The sequence below is a fragment of the Borostomias antarcticus genome (genome assembly GCF_949987555.1).
Source record: "Borostomias antarcticus genome assembly, chromosome: 24".
NCBI classification, from domain to species: domain Eukaryota; kingdom Metazoa; phylum Chordata; class Actinopteri; order Stomiiformes; family Stomiidae; genus Borostomias; species Borostomias antarcticus.
Window position 1 is genome coordinate 17,614,243 of NC_140257.1, and position 24,168 is coordinate 17,638,410.

A 24,168-nucleotide genomic window follows, 5' to 3' on the forward strand; every position below is an offset into this window, starting at 1 on the left:
GTAGAGTTCTGGTTCTAGGACAGTCTCATGGTAGAGTTCTGGTTCTAGGACAGTCTCACGGTAGAGTTCTGGTTCTAGGACAGTCTCAGGGTAGTTCTGGTTCTAGGACAGTCTCAGGGTAGAGTTCTGGTTCTAGGACAGTCTCACGGTAGAGTTCTGGTTCTAGGACAGTCTAGGGGTAGAGTTCTGGTTCTAGGACAGTCTCACGGTAGAGTTCTGGTTCTAGGACAGTCTCAGGGTAGTTCTGGTTCTAGGACAGTCTCAGGGTAGAGTTCTGGTTCTAGGACAGTCTCAGGGTAGAGTTCTGGTTCTAGGACAGTCTCAGGGTAGTTCTGGTTCTAGGACAGTCTCAGGGTAGAGTTCTGGTTCTAGGACAGTCTCATGGTAGAGTTCTGGTTCTAGGACAGTCTCGGGGTAGAGTTCTGGTTCTAGGACAGTCTCGGGGTAGAGTTCTGGTTCTGGGACAGTCTCACGGTAGAGTTCTGGTTCTGGGACAGTCTCATGGTAGAGTTCTGGTTCTAGGACAGTCTCGGGGTAGAGTTCTGGTTCTAGGACAGTCTCACGGTAGAGTTCTGGTTCTAGGACAGTCTCAGGGTAGTTCTGGTTCTGGGACAGTCTCAGGGTAGAGTTCTGGTTCTGGGACAGTCTCAGGGTGGAGTTCTGGTTCTAGGACAGTCTCAGGGTAGTTCTGGTTCTAGGACAGTCTCAGGGTAGAGTTCTGGTTCTAGGACAGTCTCAGGATAGTTCTGGTTCTGGGACAGTCTCAGGATAGTTCTGGTTCTGGGACAGTCTCAGGGTAGAGTTCTGGTTCTAGGACAGTCTTAGGGTAGTTCTGGTTCTAGGACAGTCTCAGGGTAGAGTTCTGGTTCTGGGACAGTCTCAGGGTAGAGTTCTGGTTCTAGGACAGTCTCAGGGTAGTTCTGGTTCTAGGACAGTCTCAGGGTAGGGTTCTGGTTCTAGGTCAGTCTCACGGTAGAGTTCTGGTTCTAGGACAGTCTCAGGGTAGAGTTCTGGTTCTAGGACAGTCTCAGGGTAGAGTTCTGGTTCTAGGACAGTCTCAGGGTAGAGTTCTGGTTCTAGGACAGTCTCAGGGTAGAGTTCTGGTTCTGGGACAGATGTTCTCTCTCTCAGGAGGTACTCTCTCTCAGGATGTACTCTCTCTCAGGATGTAGTCTCTCTCAGGATGTAGTCTCTCTCTCTCAGGATGTAGTCTCTCTCAGGATGTAGTCTCTCTCAGGATGTAGTCTCTCTCAGGATGTAGTCTCTCTCCGTGCTGCTTGCTTGTCTGTTTTGGATATTCAGATTGGGAATGAACCTAGCCTGAGGTTTAGCCTTATGTTTGCATATCTGCACAGTTTGCATCTGCTTGCGTCCTGCTAAGACCTTGCGCCCTGCTAAGACGTTCTCCGCTTGCGTCCTGCTAAGACGTTCTCTGCTTGCGCCCTGCTAAGACGTTCTCCGGAGAAAGAACCGCCGCCAGGCATGCTGGGAAGATCCCGGCCAGCAGACGCATATGGAGATGCATTTCCTGAAATCATGAAAAAATGGTTTGTGAGAAAAAAGAAAGGTCAAGTATCCATTTTAAACAAAGTGCCATAGCGGATATCTGGGCTGTGATTGGCTATCTATGAACCTCGTTTTACATCGATGCTATTACCATTGCACTGATTAACAATAAGGAAATGTATAGTTAGAAAAACAACTCTGAAACAAATAAACACCTTTGAAGCCTGAAGGCTCAGCCCCTGAATCTGAATTCTCTTCACTTACATAAACAGACAGTGAGTGTGTGGTCTCTGAAATAATAACGAAATATAATGTATAACTAACAGAAATACACAAATAAACTAAATAGCCTAACTCAAATATTCATTGAATTGCTGAAACTGAACAAGGAACAGTCTATCTAAGCCTGTTGCTGCCCTCCTGTGGCCGAAAACGGTAAATGCTCTTGTGGTAGCAACATAGAACTGCAGGTCAACAAGGCACTGACGACTACTGGGCATTTGCTATTCATGGGTACCAAATGTAGTCCAAGACCTGCCATCTTTGTGTCCTCCACAGGTGTATCAAGTGGTCTAATTGGCTTTAGTGATGGAATCCTCTGCAATCAGACAAATTGACACACCTGTGTAGGGCACAAATATGGCTCCAGGAGTACATTTGGTACCCATGAGTTCTAGCTGCGCAGCTGGCCAGCCACGCACAAAAACTCGCCATCCACACATCTCCGCAAAAACAGCCGTCTCGGCTTTCGCTGACTCGTTCTGTTCGACGTCGCCATGGTAACGACGGCTACTGCAACTGTAACAAAGCATCAAAAGCAACACAACAACAACAACGGCTCATGGAGGAAAGAGGGAATCTGTGTGTGGTCTGATGATGAGGAGGACATTCCTGAGTATTACTCTTGAATATAAAGTTAGTATAATTCAAGAAAACGTGGACTGCAATCTTGCCAGTCCAAATACACTGAAATCCTAGATGTTTCTCTAGAGAAGGACCCTACTAAGACGTCAACAGGGTTTCCTCACTGCAAGGAGGACATAACCAGGCCCATCAAGGAGGACATAACCAGGCCCATCAAGGAGGACATAACCAGGCCCATCAAGGAGGACATAACCAGGCCCAGTAGGCTCGGTCAGGAACGCTCTCCTGGAAGAGTGGTTCTGCTGCACAAGCAGATATGGGGTGGACGACATCGCAGTCTGATTCCTCTACCCTTGACCTCAGAAATATCAGAAGTGTCTGATCAACATGAGGAAGGTGGCAGCAAGTTGGCACCTTAAGTCTAAGAATATTGAATAGTGAAATAGTAACAGCTGTGGTGAAGCCAACAGCAGTGTTGCTCTTTTATGGACATGTTTGTGGACTGACCCACCAACCGACCCGCCAACCGACCTACAGAACGAGCCACGATGGTGATCAGCCAGGAAGGGCTTCATAAGGACATGTAAATACTGTCTTCTAACATCAGTAGATTGCAGCCATGCGCGGCAGATTTGTTTGAGATGCAGACATGTGATTGGCCTGATTTGACTAGAGAAGGGAGCAGAGAAAACAACATGGCTGAAAAGGGTCAATCAGCTCAATTCCAGTAACTTAACGCTCGGCCTTCCTCATGTTGTCTGTTCTGAAAGGTGTGGCGAGTGACAGAAACAGACTATTGTGAGACTATACACAGACTATTCTGAGACTATACATAGACTATTGTGAGACTATACATAGACTATTGTGAGACTATACATAGACTATTGTGAGACTATACATAGACTATTCTGAGACTATACATAGACTATTCTGAGACTATACATAGACTAGACTGTCTCCTGAGCCAAACACGTGAGGAGAGGGGGCTCAGCTACTCAGCTGCTCAGGTCACAGCCCAGCCAGGAGAGGGCAGCCAGTGTCCCGAGGGCCACCAGGACCAGCCTGGAGATGTGACCGTGGTGACAGGGACAGGAGAGGGCAGCCAGTGTCCCGAGGGCCACCAGGACCAGCCTGGAGATGTGACCGTGGTAACAGGGACAGGAGAGGGCAGCCAGTGTCCCGAGGGCCACCAGGACCAGCCTGGAGATGTGACCGTGGTGACAGGACTGAAGGTCCCCTCCCAGAGAGTTCTGCATGACTGGAAATATTTGTGTGAAAAGAAAAGAGTACATTTGCAAAGAGAGAAGGAGTGTAATGTCCAGAGAGAGAGAGAGAGAGAGAGAGAGAGAGAGAGAGAGAGAGAGGTAAACAGATGGAGAGTGCTCATTGGTGGGTGCAGTGTTTGGCCGAGGTCAGTGATTGGTGGGTTGGGTGTGCAGGTGAACGGGGGCCAGGTACTGTATAAGACGGCCAGCAGGTCCAGCTCGCTCCAGCTGACACTAGCAGCGTCATGGAGGGTAGGAGCAGCTTGGCGGGACTCCTGATCTGGGCTCTGAGCGCGGTCACCTTCGGTCTGCCTAGAGAATACCACCTGATTAAAGAGAAGAAGACCTGGAGAGAGGCTCAGCTCTACTGCAGGAAGAGCCACACCGACCTGGCTTTCATCAGCAACCAGCAGGAGGCAGACCAGCTGGCTCACACTGCTTTGGGCCATAGGTCAAAGGATCGTAATGTATGGATTGGTCTGCACAGAGAGAGTTCTAAGACAGGGTGGAAGTGGTCAGGGGACTGGGAATCACCATTTACCAATTGGGGAGAAAGAAAACTTAACAAAACAAACGGCTTGTGTGTGATTGTGTCGCAGCGTGGTAAGAGCTGGTACAGAGAGGAGTGCAGACAGGAACGCCCCTTTGTGTGCTTTGATCTGGGGATGGTTCTGGTGAGAGAGACCAAGACATGGGAGGAGGCTCTGGAGCACTGCAGGAAGAACTACGCTGATCTCTCCAGCCTGCTCTCTCCAGAGGAAGACCAGCAGGTGAGAGAGGGGTAGGGGGTGCTACCACGTCAGCGAGGTCTTAACAGATCTGTAGGAAATCCTTGGAACAGGCGTGCATGACAACACATACGACACAATTACTAATCATTTCGGCTCCAAAAACACCAGGTGAACCAAATGTGATTATTTTGGCTTCCATCGCAGATAAATGTTGACCGACATGATGCTGAATTTCTAACGTGATTCCAACCCGCCCACCCCCTCTAGGCCCAGGCCCTGATGACGCAGGCCCAGACGGATCACGTGTGGACGGGTTTGCGCTACGTGGCGGGCTGGTGGATGTGGGTGAACGGGGACCCTCTACAGCACCGGTCCTGGGAGGGGGGGGCGGAGCCTCTCTGCCCCGCTGCCGACGCTCGCTGTGGCACCCTGCCCAGGGGGGGGCGGCCCTGGGGAACCAGGGACTGTGGAGAGAGAAGGAACTTCCTCTGCTCCAAATGAGTGGGTCATTTTGGGGGATAGTGGTGGAATTCATTGGGTCATTTTGGGGGATAGTGGTGGAATTGATTGGGTCATTTTGGGGGATAGTGGTGGAATTGCTGATTAGTTCATATATTTCTGTGACATCACTGTTTTCTCTGACCCCACAAAGTAGAAAGTATTTTGACGTGATGAAAGTAGTAGACCTTCTGTTGCATATAACACCTTGCTTTATGACATGTTGCATATAACACCATGCTTAATGACATGTTTTCTGGTTGTTTGTTTTCATAGAACGTAAAGCAAAGAAATGTGTAAATGTGTTCAATTGTGAAATAAACATGAATTCATAACACTTATCTTTATTGGCCATTTTATTTTCCCTGCTTTTATGTCAAGGGGCCTCAACACTTAAATGGCTAATATCCACAGCGCATCGACTGTCTTCTTCTACTGGCAAATTGGCGCTCTCTGCTTTGTTTAGTCTACTCACTGCTGCCGCCCATGTCGGGGATGATGCATTACATCTTAAATGGTGTTGAGACTCGGGTTGAGGTATCTGATTAGCGGGAGAACATTTACGGTGAGTTATTAACTATGGCAAATTTTTCACTTTAAAACAGGTAAATAATGTAATGTAATGCATCATCCCCAACATGGGCGGCAGCAGTGAGTATGCTAAACAAAGCGGAGAGCAGGTTTGATTATGCTCTCCTAAAGCGAGGCTATATCAAAGTTTTGATGACTGAGGGACAATTTAGGGTGCAAATAGTATAGGACTGAGCCCACTTATGATTTATTTTTATTTTTTTAAATACAAAAACCAAACCTAAGAAGTCAGTTTCAGTTGCTGGTGATTTAGCCCGTTAGCACTTCTAGTGAGAATGAGGAGGAATTCAGCTTTTCAATAGCGCTGAAGTTGGAGAGCAGACATTCACACTTGGGAACCATCTAGTCTACGTATTGTCTGGATGAAGTGGTCGTCAGTCTTGCGGTCACACCTCTCATATTGAAATGAATGGAAAGGAAAGAACAAGTAGCCCTGGTCCAGGACTAAAGAACAAGAGGAGACGGCGCCTTTTTAAAACAAGGAGGAACATGGTCAGCACTGGACATTCATATAAGACCTCAAATAAATAAAGGGGTCACGCATAATGCATGTCAGGATAATAATGTCATGGTTAAGTCAGAACTGGTCACTACCATTACATATCCAGAAGAGGGCGTCGTGAACCTAATGTTGAAGCATCTTTCCTGTCTCAGGAGGCGGGCTCTAGACAGGATCTGAACAGTGAAACGCGTCATTGTTCCGGGCTTTCACTGATTGGTTAAGAGCTTTGAAAAGACTAGCAGTCACGACTAGAAGTGTATATAAATTGTGTTTGTAATCTCTCTCTCTACCTTGGGAACGTTTCACCGTCGAGCACTGTTTGTTACGCCTGTAAAGATTCGCTATTGCAAAGATCTTATTGATCAGAAGAAAACAAGAGACAAGCTCTTTATTCTTTTTGAGTAAACAAACGTTTCCATCACAACCTACTCACTAGCCTTTCACTGTAGGCTACGACAATCCTCAATTCGGTAAGTTGTATGTTATTTTTTATTTTGAAGAATTAGAGCGCAACAGTTTGGGGCTTCAGTTCAAGAAGTGAATTTCGCCTCCATTCCCTTGTTCTTTAAAACCCTTTGATTTTAATCCTGGAGCCAATCCAACCAGGGGGTCACTGGAGGAAAACAGGAGAGGGTCACACTTTTAGTCCAAGGGAGGGTTAGACTACTGGTTTTATTTTAAATTCGAGTCCAGGGGAGGGTTACTGTTTTTGAATTTGAGTCCAGGGGAGAGTTATAGGCTATACAAACTTGAATTGATCAAAACAGAATAGTAGAATAGTAGTCTGTAACTCTGTGTTTGATTGCACTGCAGCCCGTCTTGGCCAGGTCTCTCTTGAAAAAGAGATGTTTAATCTCAATGGGACCTTTCCTGGTTAAATAAAGGCTAAAATAAAAAAAATAGTTTATTTATCTTTAATTTCAGAATTCATCAAGCTGTTTAGTATGACCATGCTGAGAGGGAAGCGGTGGAACGAACAGACACCGACATGCGGTCAGTTCTCAGGTCATCTCGCTGTTGCTGGTCGGAGCTGCGCGCTTTCGCTTCTTTAACTCGCTGGTTCATTAAGTGGAGAGCTTGGCCGCATAACGACATTAATAACACAACTAGAGGCCACCATCTGTGCTAACTCCAAAACGGAAGGCGCGTTCTTTTCTTATTGAGTAACACCGTATTGAAATGATTATTGCCGATGTGGTGGATATATTTCTGTCAAAGAGTCATGCATTTTTATTCCCGAGCACTCTAAAGTGCTCTAGTAAATGTGGAATGGTTCTTTAACAGAGGCTATTTGATTCTGGGGAACAAAGAAACGCGTGGCGCGCTGTGGCTTCTACCATGCTGTTTAAAACTCTGGCGCTAGTTTACAGGACAATGAAAGGAACAGCCCCCTCCTACCTCCAGGCCATGATCAGACCCTGTACCCCCTCCTACCTCCAGGCCATGATCAGACCCTGTACCCCCTCCTACCTCCAGGCCATGATCAGACCTGTACCCCCTCCTACCTCCAGGCCATGATCAGACCCTGTACCCCCTCCTACCTCCAGGCCATGATCAGACCCTGTACCCCCTCCTACCTCCAGGCCATGGTCAGACCCTGTACCCCCTCCTACCTCCAGGCCATGATCAGACCCTGTACCCCCTCCTACCTCCAGGCCATGGTCAGACCCTGTACCCCCTCCTACCTCCAGGCCATGATCAGACCTGTACCCCATCCCGACCAATAGTATCCAGCTGCAGCCTTGCAGCCGCCGAAATAGGACCCGGGAAATAGGACCGCACCGCAGGTCAGTCCCGTCTCCAAGGGCGGGCATTTGGGGGCCAGGCCCGCCCACTGAATCAGCTGGCCCGCCCTGAACGAAACGCGAAAGACGTACGAATCTCTGTGATGACGGAATGACCCCGGGCTATTCTGCATCTGATTGGCTTACCCTGATATACTTTAACCAATCGAACTGACCACTAAAACCTGACCAATCTCAACCAAGGAAGGCACCATATTAGCCAATCCCAGGCAGAGTAGGGCAGATCATTCATTCCGTGCGGTTATTTTTGGTAATGTTAACGACATAGTGCAAAAACTTGCTTACATGGGATGAATTATTAGTGGATGTCAGAAGATTCAGAAGTAGTGGTGATTGCTCCTTGGCTTAGGCTACCCATACAAATACAAATAAAACTTGATCTGTGCGCTTTCTTTCAGTGAAAGAAGGCACGAAAATCGACTGTTTTTGACTTAAATGCGTCTTGTATTCTGCCATATCGCTTCATTTACATCCGTGTTTAGGGTTTTGGTAGTGCTCCGTCTCCCCCTACAGTCCTCATGAAAATACAGTCCACGTTACGGTCCGTTGACCGGTCTTACTAGCTCGTTATTCACTTAACATTGTAGGCCAGGTAAAATGATGCAACTTGACTGTCCCGTCATTCACATCACCTATTGGTCAATCACGTGACCCACTTTAGCTATATAGCTACTGGCAGCATCAATGAACATTGAAAACAGATCTTGAGTAGGCTATTTGTTGAAAATTGATTACAAAATGAAGTGGATTAAACGAGTTTGGGTTACGATATAAGGTAGGTATTTTGTGATTAATTACCAGTTGTTATGGCTGTGCGTTTAGCTTTGCCTGGATTTAATCAGCACTCGAGAGCGTATTAATAACCCGTAACTCGTGTTTTTCCGACCTCCTACACGTGAAAATGCTCTGGAATGGCAGTCAAACCCGTAACTTCCCACCCGTGAACTCGTACAGATCGATGTACTCCCAGTTGCCGGGTGGGAAGTTACGGGTTGCCTGGAACGCGCCATAAGGAGGCTAGTAGTCTAAACACTGATTAGTGAGGGAGTAGGCTATTCAGTGCTGTGCCCTAAGGGGGTGTATTTTATCGTTCTGTCATTCCTCTTCGTGGTGCTTGGCCATTGTTGTCATATAATGGCTCTGTAGTTTATTTAGTGTGTCCCTAAAAGCTTGGTTGTTTCTGTATGTTTTTTGCATATAAAATGCCACTGCTCAGCGCCCTTCTGGTGCTGTGAAACCTCCCATCAGGGCTTTGAAAGCGCATCCCTCCCAAAATTGTCCTGACTTACCCGGTTCTAGGACCCACCAGACGCCAGGACTTAGTTGCCTTGATAAAAACATTTTAGTAATTACAATCGTTTTGAACGTGTTTTAACTTTACAATTATCCACCCAGGGTTTAGGTTCTCAGGTCACCCCACCTATCTGGAGAGGAGAGTTGGCTGGTTAAGTGACTCGTCAAATAAGGCTGAAGATGCTAGTTTCATAAGCTGCAATTTTCTTTTGGGGAAAACTTGTTTATTTGTTTGCACAACAGGGATGCCCTTTTGCATGTACAGTACTTTGAATCACTTATGATGGACTTGATACGTTTAGTGTTTTTTTTATTTAAAAAGGTTTTACAAAAATGTTTTTGCATATTCTCCATATAACAGCAATCAACTTATTTTGACAGTTTTTATGAATTCAGAGCAGTGAGGAGACATTCCAAAGATATGGTAATGGTAAGGTAGGTAGACAGACAGACGGATAGATAGATATACACGTATGTCAAAAACACACAGAGGTAGGTGTCGGTGAGAACTTAGAATAACAATGAGAAATGAGATATCCCTCTAAATCTGGCTGAAAAACGACTTAAAACGGGCTTAAAAGCACCCAAACAATTTGTGTGTGCCCCCCCTAACATATTGAATGCCCCCCCTGGCATTTCATTCTGGAAACGGGTCTGCCGCAGGTATTCTGGGAATTAGAGTCCACTACAGCCTATATACCTCCATGCTATATGTATTGCTAGTTGTCATATATGTAATCATCCAGATTTGTGAAAAAAGATAAAAAATTAGACTAAAAATGACCTCCGTGATTGTAGCTAGTAGCTAGCGAGCTAACGTTAGCTAGCTAGTTAGCTAAGCGCTGTGAAGTTACTCGAAGCTCAAGACTACTTTTCATTTATTGACATAGCTAATCAATGATAACACTTTCAATTGTTATATACCCCAATCATTTTAAGGACAGGCATTTCAGGACACATCTGGCTGGAATAAGACTCTTTATTATTCCCGGCGCGTGCATAAGGCCTATTCCACCCCTCTAACGTTATTAGGTGGGCTAGCTTGCAGAAGCTAGCCCAACTTGTGATATTCCCACTATTTCTTTCTTTCTTTCTTTATTATTATAATTCTCCCCAGTTTTTTGGCCCTTAACTACTTCTTCATACTTTGTGCTAGAAACTTCATTCAAACTTTAAAATGTTCATCGTCTTTAGCTGTTTCCCGGATGTATTCAGATTTTTGATATTTTTTATAGTTTTTTAGTAATTTAACTTTTAATAGTAATTTTTGTGCCATTGAAACTGCTGGTGGAATGTTCAGTATCATTATGTTTTTGGAGTGGTGGCAGCTGTTGCTTTGAAAATATTCACACAATTTGTAAACTGCTGGCACTCCTACAGTTTTGAAAGCTCACACACACATTATACATCAAAACATTCACACAACTGTGCTGATTCGTACAATATAAGTATCTAAGCTGTGTGACTTATAGTTTTCACGGTATGACGATTTGTTCGGCAACTGTGCTCCCCATTGAAACGTATGGGCCCACACTACCTTTTGAGCTGCTCATTTTGCATTTTTACTCTTTTTCTAACTCGTTGCCATGCCTACAGTTTTTAAGCTACACGGACATATCATAGCCTGAAATGTTCAGCATTTTCTCAGGATTCCTACGGTGTCAATATCTAGGCTGTGACCTTTATACTTTTTGAGAGAGAGCTGTCTGAATCGGACATGCCTTTCCATTGAGTGAATGAGAGGATGCTCACAGTGTCAGTTGGGATTTGAATTTGGGGACACGTGCATGCTCTCTGTACAGCTGGACTGTTCTCATCCCGACCGCTACGCTCTGCTACCTTGGGGCGACTGGTTGCTCCGTCACTCTGAGGCCCCTACGGTCAATCGACACGGTCAGGGCTCTTCTCTGTCCTGGCCCCGCAGTGGTGGAATGAACTGCCCACTGACGTCAGGACAGCAGAATCGCTGCCCATCTTTCACCGCAGGCTCAACTCATCTCTTCAAGAAGTACTACAACGATCCTCCCTCTTAAAGCCTCTGGAAACTTGGCTTGAAATAGTAAAAATGCATATATGATATCAAATGTTAGTGTCTCTTTAAGCATCCACAAAAATCTGAGTTAAAATAAACGTTCAGAACCCTTCGAAAAAAGTGTTCAAAAACATCTCATTTTGCTCTCTAGACCATTTCTCAGGAATTGTGGGCGTGTCAGATCAGGATTTGATTGACATTTTGATCCGCCATTGACAAACAATCTCATCAAAACTAGCAACGCACCATGCACAGCAACTAAAAGTCCAGCCGTATATGTTTGAGCAGTCAGATACTCAATTCTCAGAGGATGCAGAAATACAGTAGAAGCCCTGCCATCTCCAAATAATTCATTTTAATGGATCACTGAATGTTGAGTTACAAAATGCTTTTCTATCCATTAGTAGAATTAGTTAGCCACAGCTAGTTCTAACCATACTAGCTAGCGCTAACATTATTAGGCTGCTAAGCAGCTACAAAGCACTGCGTTGGCAAGCTAACAATGTTAGATTTCTTTAGAAGAAGGTGAGGTAAACAATAAACGTGGAATATTTACTTAAACTTTATCATTAGCAAGTAACTTACATGATCGATCTCTAGGCTCTGGGCATCGGGGAGAGGCTGAAGTGAAGGGAGAGAGGGTACTGCTCCAGCTACAAGACATAGCCGTTGTGCAAAACCCATGGCTTTCTGGCAGAATTTAATGAATGAGGGCAGCATATGAAGGTATGTTTCTGGACTGCTCCACCACGGCTCACCAAAAACACGGTCCACTGTTTCTCTAAATCCAACACAGTTGGAAAACTAAAGAATGACTTGTTGTCATCTCACCGATGAGCACCCAGGGACAGCACAAACAATCATGATGGTGCACAGGGTGGGGAGATAGAGGATAGATAAAAATAGATACCGGTAGATGGATAGATAAAAAAATAGACAAAGATACTACACTGGATCAAATATGTTAGCTAGCTGCAAATTTGCTGTCGACGAGGCAGATTTAGCAGGGAGGTAGGACTTACTAACATGCATTTTTTAATGATTGGATCTCGGATATAATGATGTCACATTAAACGAACGCCCATTTCAAACCCACTGTCAGGAATGTTACAAAAACTTAAATGAGAATATTTCGAATTTTGATAAAAAATAATTGCTAATACTTTTACATGTTTATTATGTACATAATACACTAAATTACATAGTTAGAAGACTTTTGTGGATTTGAGTTTCCAGAGGCTTTAAGCACCTATTGTATTTTAGATTGCTATTCTTGCACTTTTCCTTCAGCACAAGGTTTTGCTCTTAGTCACTTATTTTAGAAAGGAGATGCACTTGTGACTTCTGGCAAGTAGTAGTAAATTGGCCTTTCCTACATTAAATGCAGTTATTGGTCACTTTGGATAAAAGTGTCTACTAAATGACTAATGTAATCTAAGTTTGCTAACGTTAGGGCAGGGGTGGCCAACCAGTCAGAGGCTAAGAGACACAAAAATGACTGTGGTACCACCCAGAGCCACACCATATATACCAGCGTTTCTCAACCTTTTTTACAGTCACTGCACCCTTCATAAGTACTTAAAATCCCAAGGCACCCCAGTCTAAAATAAGAAGAAAAACGTTATTGTCCATTAAATATACATTTAAAGTTAATTTATTTAAAATTAATACATACAACAAGATATTTTCTGACATTATATATTTTGGACTGGGCTGGGTGGGCTGGGCTGGACTGGGTTAGGCTGGACTGGGCTGCGTTAGGCTGGACTGGGATGGGTTAGGCTGGACTGTGCTAACGTTACGGAGTGTGGGCTATCTTATTTTAGCTATCTAAGTTGGCTAACGTTAAGGAGTGCGGGCTATCTTATTTTAGCTATCTAAGTTGGTAACGCTGTGGGATTCAATGTGTTCGTACTTGTTTTCTCTCCTCTCTCTCCCATTTATTTTTTCAGTCCTCTTCTCTCCCTCCAGTTTCTCCCTTCCCTCCCTCACTCTCTCTCAGCAGAGGACCCTCTTACATATCTTTCTCTCTCCTGTCCTCAATCTGAAGGTGTGGTTGTGTTTCCTCCCACTAGCTACATATAATCACTCAATTATATACACTAAATTAAATTGTACTACAGGTGTGAGAATCCTTTTTAATGTTTGTCTCTCTCTCTTTCACTCTCCCTCACTTGTCCCAGACTCAGGTGTTCTCCTGCTCCCAGTGCCCATTCACCTACACCTCCCAGATCTACCTCCACAAGAACATCAAGATGAGCCATGACAACCTCCACATCTCTCTGCTGAGGAGCGGAGAGATCAGACCAGAGACTCTCTCCTCTCAATCACTCCCTATCACCACCTCCAACACCCCCCTCAAACCAGCTCCCGCCCAGAGACAGACAGACACAGACACAGACAAGCCAAGACCGTACCACTGTGACCAGTGTGGGAAGAACTTCATTCAAGCAGGACACTTAAAGATGCACCAGCGTGTTCATACGGGAGAGAAGCCATACCACTGTGACCAGTGTGGGAAGAACTTCACTCAATTAGACAACTTGAAGTCACACCAGCGTGTTCATACAGGAGAGAAGCCATACCACTGTGACCAGTGTGGGAAGAACTTCACTATGTCAGGAAGCTTAAAGATGCACCAGCGTGTTCATACAGGAGAGAGGCCATACCACTGTGACCAGTGTGGGAAGAACTTCACTAGGTCAGGAGAGTTAAAGACACACCAGCATGTTCATACGGGAGAGAAGCCATACCACTGTGACCAGTGTGGGAAGAACTTCACTACGTCAGGAGAGTTAAAGATACACCAGCGTGTTCATACAGGAGAGAAGCCATACCACTGTGACCAGTGTTGGAAGAACTTCACTACGTCAGGAAAGTTAAAGATGCACCAGCGTGTTCATACAGGAGAGAAGCCATACCACTGTGACCAGTGTGGGAAGAACTTCACTACGTCAGGAGAGTTAAAGATACACCAGCGTGTTCATACAGGAGAGAAGCCATACCACTGTGACCAGTGTGGGAAGAACTTCACTACGTCAGGAGAGTTAAAGACACACCAGCGTGTTCATACAGGAGAGAAGCCATACCACTGTGATCAGTGTGGGAAGAACTTCACTATGTCAGCAAACTTAAAGAGACACCAGCGTGTTCATACAGGAGAGAAGCCATACCACTGTGACCAGTGTGGGAAGAACTTCACTCAATTAGACAGCTTGAAGTCACACCAGCGTGTTCATACAGGAGAGAAGCCATACCACTGTGACCAGTGTGGGAAGAACTTCACTATGTCAGGAAGCTTAAAGATGCACCAGCGTGTTCATACAGGAGAGAGGCCATACCACTGTGACCAGTGTGGGAAGAACTTCATTCATGCAGGACAATTAAAGACACACCAGCGTGTTCATACGGGAGAGAAGCCATACCACTGTGACCAGTGTGGGAAGAACTTCACTAGGTCAGGAGAGTTAAAGACACACCAGCATGTTCATACGGGAGAGAAGCCATACCACTGTGACCAGTGTGGGAAGAACTTCACTACGTCAGGAGAGTTAAAGATACACCAGCGTGTTCATACAGGAGAGAAGCCATACCACTGTGACCAGTGTGGGAAGAACTTCACTACGTCAGGAAAGTTAAAGATGCACCAGCGTGTTCATACAGGAGAGAAGCCATACCACTGTGACCAGTGTGGGAAGAACTTCACTACGTCAGGAGAGTTAAAGACACACCAGCGTGTTCATACAGGAGAGAAGCCATACCACTGTGATCAGTGTGGGAAGAACTTCACTATGTCAGCAAACTTAAAGAGACACCAGCGTGTTCATACAGGAGAGAAGCCATACCACTGTGACCAGTGTGGGAAGAACTTCACTACGTCAGGAGAGTTAAAGATACACCAGCGTGTTCATACAGGAGAGAAGCCATACCACTGTGACCTGTGTGGGAAGAACTTCCGTCAATCAGGAAACTTAAAAACACACCAGTGTGTTCATACAGGACAGAACCCATAGCCTTAGGTCTGGATTACACTGCGTTTTTTTGCGTTTTCACCTCCGTTTGCACCAAGCAGTTACACTACCAAGGCCAAAATGATGCTCGAACCCGGAGGCATCGGGATACAGCCGGGGCTATGTTTTCGTGCTTGAAATCCGGAGATGCGTTCTAGTTTACTAGGCAGATCCAGAGACCTTTGGAAAAACTAGGCCAGGTCCAGCCTGGCTTATGTGTGTGACTGGCTTGTTTCTGTTCAGGACTGGTAGGACGGAAGCTAGTCATGCCACTGAAATAGCTGTGAATGGAAATGACTTGAAATAATGTCTGATAAATAAAGATGGGTCTTGTCGCCTGGACACATCAGTTCCAATGCTTCCAATGCTAATCCAGCACAATAAGACCAGGATAGCCAGTAAGATCATGAGCTCACAACAACTAGCAGCAGCTTCCATAACATTAATGGTAGCGGTCAGTGGCTAAAGCAGTTACACTGATGATTCCTCTAACGTTAGCTATTTTGCTGCAATTGGTTCAACTTCTGTTTCTGGACAAATGTAAGGGATAAACCCAGATAACACAAGGCTAGTGGACCTACAGCGGGTCCCCGATGGACGAGCTGGCGGACCTCCGGCCGAATCCGCTGGTGGATTCCTGGCCATTTGCTCATCGAATGGCAAGCGGACCTCTGGTGGATTATTAGCGTCAGGGACAGCGGTCCACTAGTAATCCGTATTAGATACCGCTATTTCTCCACCACCATTCCACCGGTAGTTTATTGTCCCTTTGGCCCAATGCTTATGGATTTCTATTGATAAATTAACTTACTCTGAACATTTTTTTGGTAACCCTTCCTTTCATAGTCAACCAATTACTAAACATTTAACTGGTAAATACATGCAAAGTATAGCCACATATATAATGGGTAATTACTGAGACACCTATACTGTAGGTATAATTTCAAAACAGGAGTATTTCAATTGTTCAATTACTGTACGTAAATTCAATAACTGATTGAACTGATTACCTGCACCACCAGGTAACCACATTTTTACATAACTTTTATAACATCCAGTGACAAACACAAATGACAAATCACAATGCTCATGTTTATTAAAATGCTTTGAATTATATTAATTATAACTGGATCCACTCAGAAATCTGGGAGTGGGACCGAGAACAGGAGGAGCAGAAAACAAAACAGAGTTGCACACACAGAGAAACATAACAGTAAGAACAAGTCTAGTACATCAATGGGACTTTTAATTGGTCACTTGATTTGTCACCCAGTTTCTGCAATCAGTTTGACACAGTTAAATTATCTGCAAAACAGACTGTACATTTCCTTCAAAATAAAAGGGGAAAGGAGAGTGAAAGGAGGGATGGAAAGGACTATGTTTGATTGCTTGTCAGCAATCCTGATGCAGAAGTTAGTGCTTGTGAATAAATATTAGGGTGTATGAATGTTTTTGCAGCAACATGAAGTAAATGAGATGGTGATTGCAAAGGGAACTGTTTAAATTAATTCCAATAAACCTGGTTGAGTTCAGGGTTTACAACCATTCATCTCTTAAAACATACATGGATAAATAATGTGAACAGTAGTAGTAATAGGCTATAATGTTATCACAGCAGCACAAATTGAGATTACAATCAGAAATTGGAATAAGTAGGCTATCTTTTTGGATTTTAGATTATTTTAAATGCAAGGAATGCGCACCACACATGAAACAAAAACTGGGATGGAAATGTTGGTGAAATATTTGTTGGTGAGTGTTGACGTTGGTTGGATGGCTGGACAGCTGCATTTTAAACCCATGACTTTTCCGAATGTTGCTTGTTTTTTTATAAACCTTTTTAAATAAACATTTTATAACCTGAGAGAGGTATTGTAGAGACTGTTCATTTGTGTGTATGGGGGGTTGTCATTGTGTTAAAACTCGACACAAGCCATAAGAAAACACTTGGGAAGCATCTCACTTCTATGTCAAAATGAAACTCTGCAATCAAAACCCAATAATCCTTTTTCAAAGTGGCATTTTTGCAACAAAATGATTCACACATGCACCAGTTGAAATATTCTTTCAAACCAGCAACAAAACTGATGTACTTTATATAAAACACTGGCGTCTTTAGTACTTAGTATACCTTTTTAATGTTCTCACACAGGCTTCTGTTCTTTTTTACAATAAAGAAAAGTCGAATTACAGTACAGTTATCAATACAATCTTGGCAACAGATAATTACATTAAAATTTGAGGGCAATGGTAAACAAAAGATAGAATTGTAAGTGATGAGGTGGATGGTTTCTGGATCCCGCCTTCTGTCAGGGTCTGACATCACCTCATCCACATCACAAGCAATGTCATCCCTGGCTAGACAACGGGGAACGCCTCAGTATCCAACCCTGGACTGACCCCCCCTCAGTATCCAACCCTGGACTGACCCCCCCTCAGTATCCAACCCTGGACTGACCCCCCCTCAGTATCCAACCCTGGACTGACCCCCCCTCAGTATCCAACCCTGGACTGACCCCCCCTCAGTATCCAACCCTGGTCTGACCCCCCCTCAGTATCCAACCCTGGACTGACCCCCCCTCAGTATCCAACCCTGGACTGACCCCCCCTCAGTATCCAACCCTGGACTGACCCCCCCTCAGTATCCAACCCTGGACTGACCCCCCCTCAGTATCCAACCCTGGACTGACCCCCCCTCAGTATCTAACCCTGGACTGACCCCCCCTCAGTATCCAACCCTGGACTGACCCCCCCTCAGTATCCAACCCTGGACTGACCCCCCCTCAGTATCCAACCCTGGACTGACCCCCCCCTCAGTATCCAACCCTGGACTCACCCCCCCTCAGTATCCAACCCTGGACTGACCCCTCAGTGTCTCTGCATGCCTCTTCCATTGCTCCCAGGAAGAGTCATGCAGGTATATGGTTGGTGTTCATAGACCTTCCAACTTCCGGGGGCACTGGAGCTCAGGGTCCAGGGGTAAGAGTCCAGGCCGTGAGCAGGGGGCAAATGGCCAGGACCATAACACTGAGATTCTAAAACTCTAAACCAATTCATGTTGATTGTTCACATTGAACAGCTTCCTTGGCAATCTACATGGTGAAGTCACTCAGTGGAAAAGTCCTCCCCATCAGTCCATTGTCCCAAAGACTCTGAGTGTTTTCTCAATGCTCATAAACACTGAGAAGCTCTGTTCTCCTGAGCAAACCTTCATCAAGTTAAGTCAGGGACAGATGAAGTTTAGGTGAATGTTTATTCAGACTGATGACCAGCTGCAAAACCAGCCTGTAGACATTGTGCAGACAGGCCATGATGGCCGCCCCTTCATCTTGCATGTTGCCTTGCCTGCTCGTTTCTGAGGGTCATATAAGCAAGAAGCGCAGCATGAGAGCACAAGAGGAGGCCTCCAGCCCCCATTACCATCCAAGAGGACTCTTACTAGTTCCTGGGAGTGCACCTGAACAACACACTGGACTGGACTGACAACACTGAGGCCTCTACAGGAAAGGACAGAGCAGACTGTTCTTCCTCAGGAGGCTCAGGTCTTTGATGTGTGTAGCAGGCTGCTGAGGATGTTCTACCAGTCTGTTGGAGCAGCACACTGTTCTTTGCCGTTGCCTGCTGGGGATTTCCATTATCTATCTATCTATCTATCTATCTATCTATCTATCTATCTATCTATCTATCTATCTATCTGTCTGTCTGTCTGTCTGTCTGTCTGTCTGTCTGTCTGTCTGTCTGTCTGTCTGTCTGTCTGTCTCTGTCTGTCTCTAGAGGTGTTCCTTCTCCATTTTCATTTATTTCTAACATTTTAAATGAAAGTTCAAAGCTCATGTGTTCATTCTAAACGGTAAGAGGTTGGGACTGACGTTTGACTTCTGTTTACCTCCTTTAGCCCCGCCCTTCCCTCCTCTGCCTCCTAAGCCCCGCCCCCATCCTTTTCATTGGCTACGCTCCCCTGACCCACCGAGATCCATGGGGTACTTAGCTGTGACATGAGCACTGAGCACTAATATCTCAAGAGTGCACAGTTCGTCAACATTTAGATATGGACCGTTGTGTATGATTGTAAATAACAGGGATTATGGTGCTAAATACCAAAGTAGTCCTTTAAGTTGTGCCTGGCTCAAGGGAGGAGATGTGTTCAGTCAACCACTGCCTCCCATTGATCTCCAGTCACTTCCTCTCCAAGGTCCAACGATCCAAACTCACCATCAACATACAGATTATAAATAGATGTACCCTACTCTCCCCTACCCTACCCTACATACCCTAACCTGCCCTACCCTACCCTCCCCTACCCTCCCCTCCCCTCCCCTCCCCTACCCTACCCTACCCTACCCTACCCTACCCTACCCTACATACCCTAACCTGCCCTACCCTCCCCTACCCTACCCTACCCTCCCCTACCCTACATACCCTAACCTGCCCTACCCTACCCTCCCCTACCCTACCCTACATACCCTAACCTGCCCTACCCTACCCTCCCCTACCCTACGTACCCTACCCTCCCCTACCCTACCCTACATACCCTAACCTGCCCTACCCTACCCTACCCTACATACCCTAACCTGCTCTACCCTACCCTACCCTACTCTCCCCTACCCTACCCTACATACCCTAACCTGCCCTACCCTCCCCTACATACCCTAACCTGCCCTGCCCTACCCTCCCCTACCCTACCCTCCCCTACATACCCTAACCTGCCCTACCCTACCCTCCCCTACCCTACGTACCCTACCCTACCCTACATACCCTAACCTGCCCTACCCTACCCTCCCCTACCCTACATACCCTACCCTACCCTACATACCCTAACCTGCCCTACCCTACCCTCCCCTACGCTACGTACCCTAACCTGCCCTACCCTACCCTCCCCTACCCTACGTACCCTAACCTGCCCTACCCTACCCTCCCCTACATACCCTACCCTCCCCTACCCTACCCTACATACCCTAACCTGCCCTACCCTACCCTCCCCTACATACCCTACTCTCCCCTACCATACCCTACATACCCTAACCTGCCCTACCCTACCCTCCCCTACCCTACGTACCCTAACCTGCCCTACCCTACGTACCCTAACCTGCCCTACCCTACCCTCCCCTACCCTACATACCCTAACCTGCCCTACCCTCCCCTACCCTACCCTACCCTACCCTACCCTACCCTACATACCCTAACCTGCCCTACCCTACCCTACCCTACATACCCTAACCTGCCCTACCCTACCCTCCCCTACCCTACGTACCCTAACCTACCCTACCCTACCCTCCCCTACCCTACCCTACCCTACCCTACCCTACCCTACCCTACATACCCTAACCTGCCCTACCCTACCCTACCCTCCCCTACCCTACCCTACCCTACCCTACCCTACCCTACCCTACCCTACCCTACATACCCTAACCTGCCCTACCCTACCCTCCCCTACCCTACATACCCTAACATGCCCTACCCTACCCTCCCCTACCCTACGTACCGTTTGAGGACCAACCCCCAAAGGTACAACCAGAGAGAGAGGGAGGATGGGGGAGTGCCGATGTTTTGTGCATCTTGAAATGACTTCTTGCAACAAGATTGTGTGTGAGTGATAGAGCACTGGGCTAGAGCTAAGCTGGTTTAGAGAGGGGAGAGAAGGGGCACATATTACAGATCCTAGATTAAACAGACAGGCATATAATCTGTGTAACAGAGTTAGAAATATACTATTGGTTATGTGAGTTTAGCTGTAATTGAGCAGCCCTAGCAGTGTTAGTTGTTGTGGAGCCCCCTTTGGAGTTATGGTGTACTGCAGGTCTACGAGTGTGTTTTGTCCTTGTGGAGTTGCCGTAGTAGGCTTGGCCGCATGAGGAAGGCCTGTGTGCGTCGTGTAAAATGATCCTTGTATTTTATTATCTGTGTGGAAAACCCCGTAATTTAGGTTAGGAACACTGATGCATTGCATAGCTACTATTTGTTTTGCTACACACTGATGATTTCTGGTGATGAAGTTTTGTCCACTGGATTGTAAGTTTATAGCCCGTTTGTGTTTCCTGACTGGCAGCGTTGCATCCCGCGTTCTGGTTGCTCAGACGAGGCCGCATGGGAAAATGGGTCTTTTTATTTTTCCACAGGAATTGCAGACATCTGGAAGACAAGTGTTTTATTTTTTGTGTGCTTTCCACTCAGGTATGTTGCTTCAAATATGTAAATAGATTCTCAGATTTCTAAATTCATCCATGTGCTCTCTGTAAGTTCTGAGAAAGCAGAGCAGTAGCGGTAGCTTCGTTACTGTTCAAAATAATGTGTTTGTGATGTTTGAAGGAAATGTGTTCTTTCTGTAAACAACTGATCCTGATGTTGGAGAGAGAAAGCAGAGCAGTATAATAATAATAATAAAGTGTTTGTGATGTTTGAAGGAAATGTGTTCTTTCTGTAAACAACTGGTCCTGATGTTGGAGAGAGAAAGCAGAGCAGTAGCGCTTGACTGCAGGAGCCCCAGAGGAATTGCAGACTCGTGGAAGACCAGTGTTTTATTGTGTTTTCCACTCAGAATAAACAGGTAAAAGCTCATCGTCTCTGTCCATCCTGCGACTGCTTGACCGTAGTGACCGACTCCATTCACACCCAGGCCTCAGGTTTACCAGGTAGGTCTCCTACAGTCCAGTAACATCATCTTAATACTACATGAACAGTAATAATACATCAAGTTAGGAAGGGCCAGGCCAAAAAGTTGTTCAGGTCTCTGAAGGGCACTCTTGCTAATTGTATTATTCCAGATCAACAATGTTATGAGTTAAAGAATGTTTTTTTTTAATCAAGATGGGAATGTCTTGGAAAAAGGTAGACATTGTGTTTTGACTATTTTAGGGTACTATTATTGTTGCTATTTCTTTGTTGTTGTAATGCACTATTTCTTATGTAGCCTATATGTTTAATCATTGATCTGTTCTTACCTTCTCTGTTGTTCTTGCTGCTGTAATGCCCCCTGGGGATTATTCAAGTTGGTCTAACTGTAATGGTAATTGATTTGATCTCATAACCTGCAACAGGTCAAGTGTGCCAGACCTGTCTGAGCTCTGCTGTGTACTAGACAGGGAGGAGACCTGGGACTCAGACCAGAGAGAGACCAGAGAGAGACCAGACAGGGAGGAGACCTGGGACTCAGACCAGAGAGAGACCAGAGAGAGACTAGACAGGGAGGAGACCTGGGACTCAGACCAGAGAGAGACCAGAGAGAGACCAGACAGGGAGGAGACCTGGGACTCAGACCAGAGAGAGACCAGAGAGAGACCAGACAGGGAGGAGACCTGGGACTCAGACCAGAGAGAGACCAGACAGGGAGGAGACCTGGGGACTCAGACCAGAGAGAGACCAGAGAGAGACCAGACAGGGAGGAGACCTGGGACTCAGACCAGAGAGAGACCAGAGAGAGACCAGACAGGGAGGAGACCTGGGACTCAGACCAGAGAGAGACCAGACAGGGAGGAGACCTGGGGACTCAGACCAGAGAGAGACCAGAGAGAGACCAGACAGGGAGGAGACCTGGGACTCAGACCAGAGAGAGACCAGACAGGGAGGAGACCTGGGACTCAGACCAGAGAGAGACCAGAGAGAGACCAGACAGGGAGGAGACCGAGGGACTCAGACCAGAGAGAGACCAGACAGGGAGGAGACCTGGGGACTCAGACCAGAGAGAGACCAGAGAGAGACCAGACAGGGAGGAGACCTGGGGACTCAGACCAGAGAGAGACCAGAGAGAGACCAGACAGGGAGGAGACCTGGGGACTCAGACCAGAGAGAGACCAGACAGGGAGGAGACCTGGGGACTCAGACCAGAGAGAGACCAGACAGGGAGACCAGACAGGGAGGAGACCTGGGGACTCAGACCAGAGAGAGACCAGAGAGAGACCAGACAGGGAGGAGACCTGGGACTCAGCAGAACAGAGAGAGACCAGACAGGGAGACCAGACAGGGAGGAGACCTGGGGACTCAGACCAGAGAGAGACCAGACAGGGAGGAGACCTGGGGACTCAGACCAGAGAGAGACCAGAGAGAGACCAGACAGGGAGGAGACCTGGGACTCAGCAGACCAGAGAGAGACCAGAGAGAGACCAGACAGGGAGGAGACCTGGGGACTCAGCAGACCAGAGAGAGACCAGAGAGAGACCAGACAGGGAGGAGACCGAGGGACTCAGCAGACCAGAGAGGAACAGGCATCATATCAGAGACCCAGTCTATCCATCACCGGGAGGAGGAGACTGCTGTCTGTAGAATAACTGCTCCTCACCCACCGGCCAGCAGACTAATTGCTTCAAGTGCCAAAAAGCAATCTGCCTGCTGAAAAACGCCAGCACCTCCTACCTCAGATAGCAAAGTCCAGCACCTGATGACCTCTGTTGGACTAGAACACATCCACTGATGTCCACTAGCCTGGCTTCACCCTGATCACGTGATCTCAAAGGCTGTGACTCTATCTTGGAGAGAGGTCATGTGATCAGGGTGGTGAAGTCAGGTGAGTGGATATATCTGTGGATATGTGCTATTGAAGTGCAATACAGTGTGTTTTAGACAGTATAAAGTGTGAGGGGCTGCACGTGTAGCCATCTTGGAGAAAAGGCTTTCACCTTTCCAGAACGTTCTTCCCTTCGGTGACTAACGAAATACTAGTATCTGTAGACATGCTACTGCTGACAGAGTGAGTACAGATATGGGCTCAATGACTGGTTCCTGGCAGGGCGGTATGAGGCTTCTAGCCCTGAATAGTAGAGCGCCCTGCACCAGGTCTGGGGCTGTGCTTCCCATCACGTGGTGGAAACAAGCACATGGATAATAATGATACCTTTATTTAACCAATGAAATACCGTTTAGCTAGTTGACTCTGCTTTCATCCAATCATTTGTTAGACCTCAAGTACTGTTTAGGGATGACCTCAAAAGAAGGACAAATGAGTGTCCGACTCAAGGCTGCACTGGTAGACGGACACATTTCAAAAGAATATCTAAAAAATATAGTTTTCCACAACACTGTCCTCCCCATCTCTCTCCTCCATCTCTCTCTCCTCCCCATCTCTCTCTCCTCCTCCATCT

At 46.4% G+C, this 24,168-nt stretch overlaps 1 protein-coding gene across 1 annotated transcript in view; it reads left to right on the forward strand.

The window, feature by feature from the left end:
- Positions 1-20,986: 20,986 nt before the first annotated feature.
- LOC311325625 (histone-lysine N-methyltransferase PRDM9-like) overlaps positions 20,987-24,168 on the forward strand; it is a gene marked incomplete at its 3' end in the record, with an annotated part of 14,042 nt that continues 10,860 nt past the window's right edge. Inside the window, exons 1-3 of the mRNA XM_084458346.1 lie at positions 20,987-21,106; positions 21,214-21,268; positions 21,633-21,726. Of these exons, the coding sequence (XP_084314472.1) occupies positions 21,072-21,106; positions 21,214-21,268; positions 21,633-21,726 (184 nt within the window). The 5' untranslated portion in view covers positions 20,987-21,071. The remainder of the gene's footprint in view (positions 21,107-21,213; positions 21,269-21,632; positions 21,727-24,168) is intronic.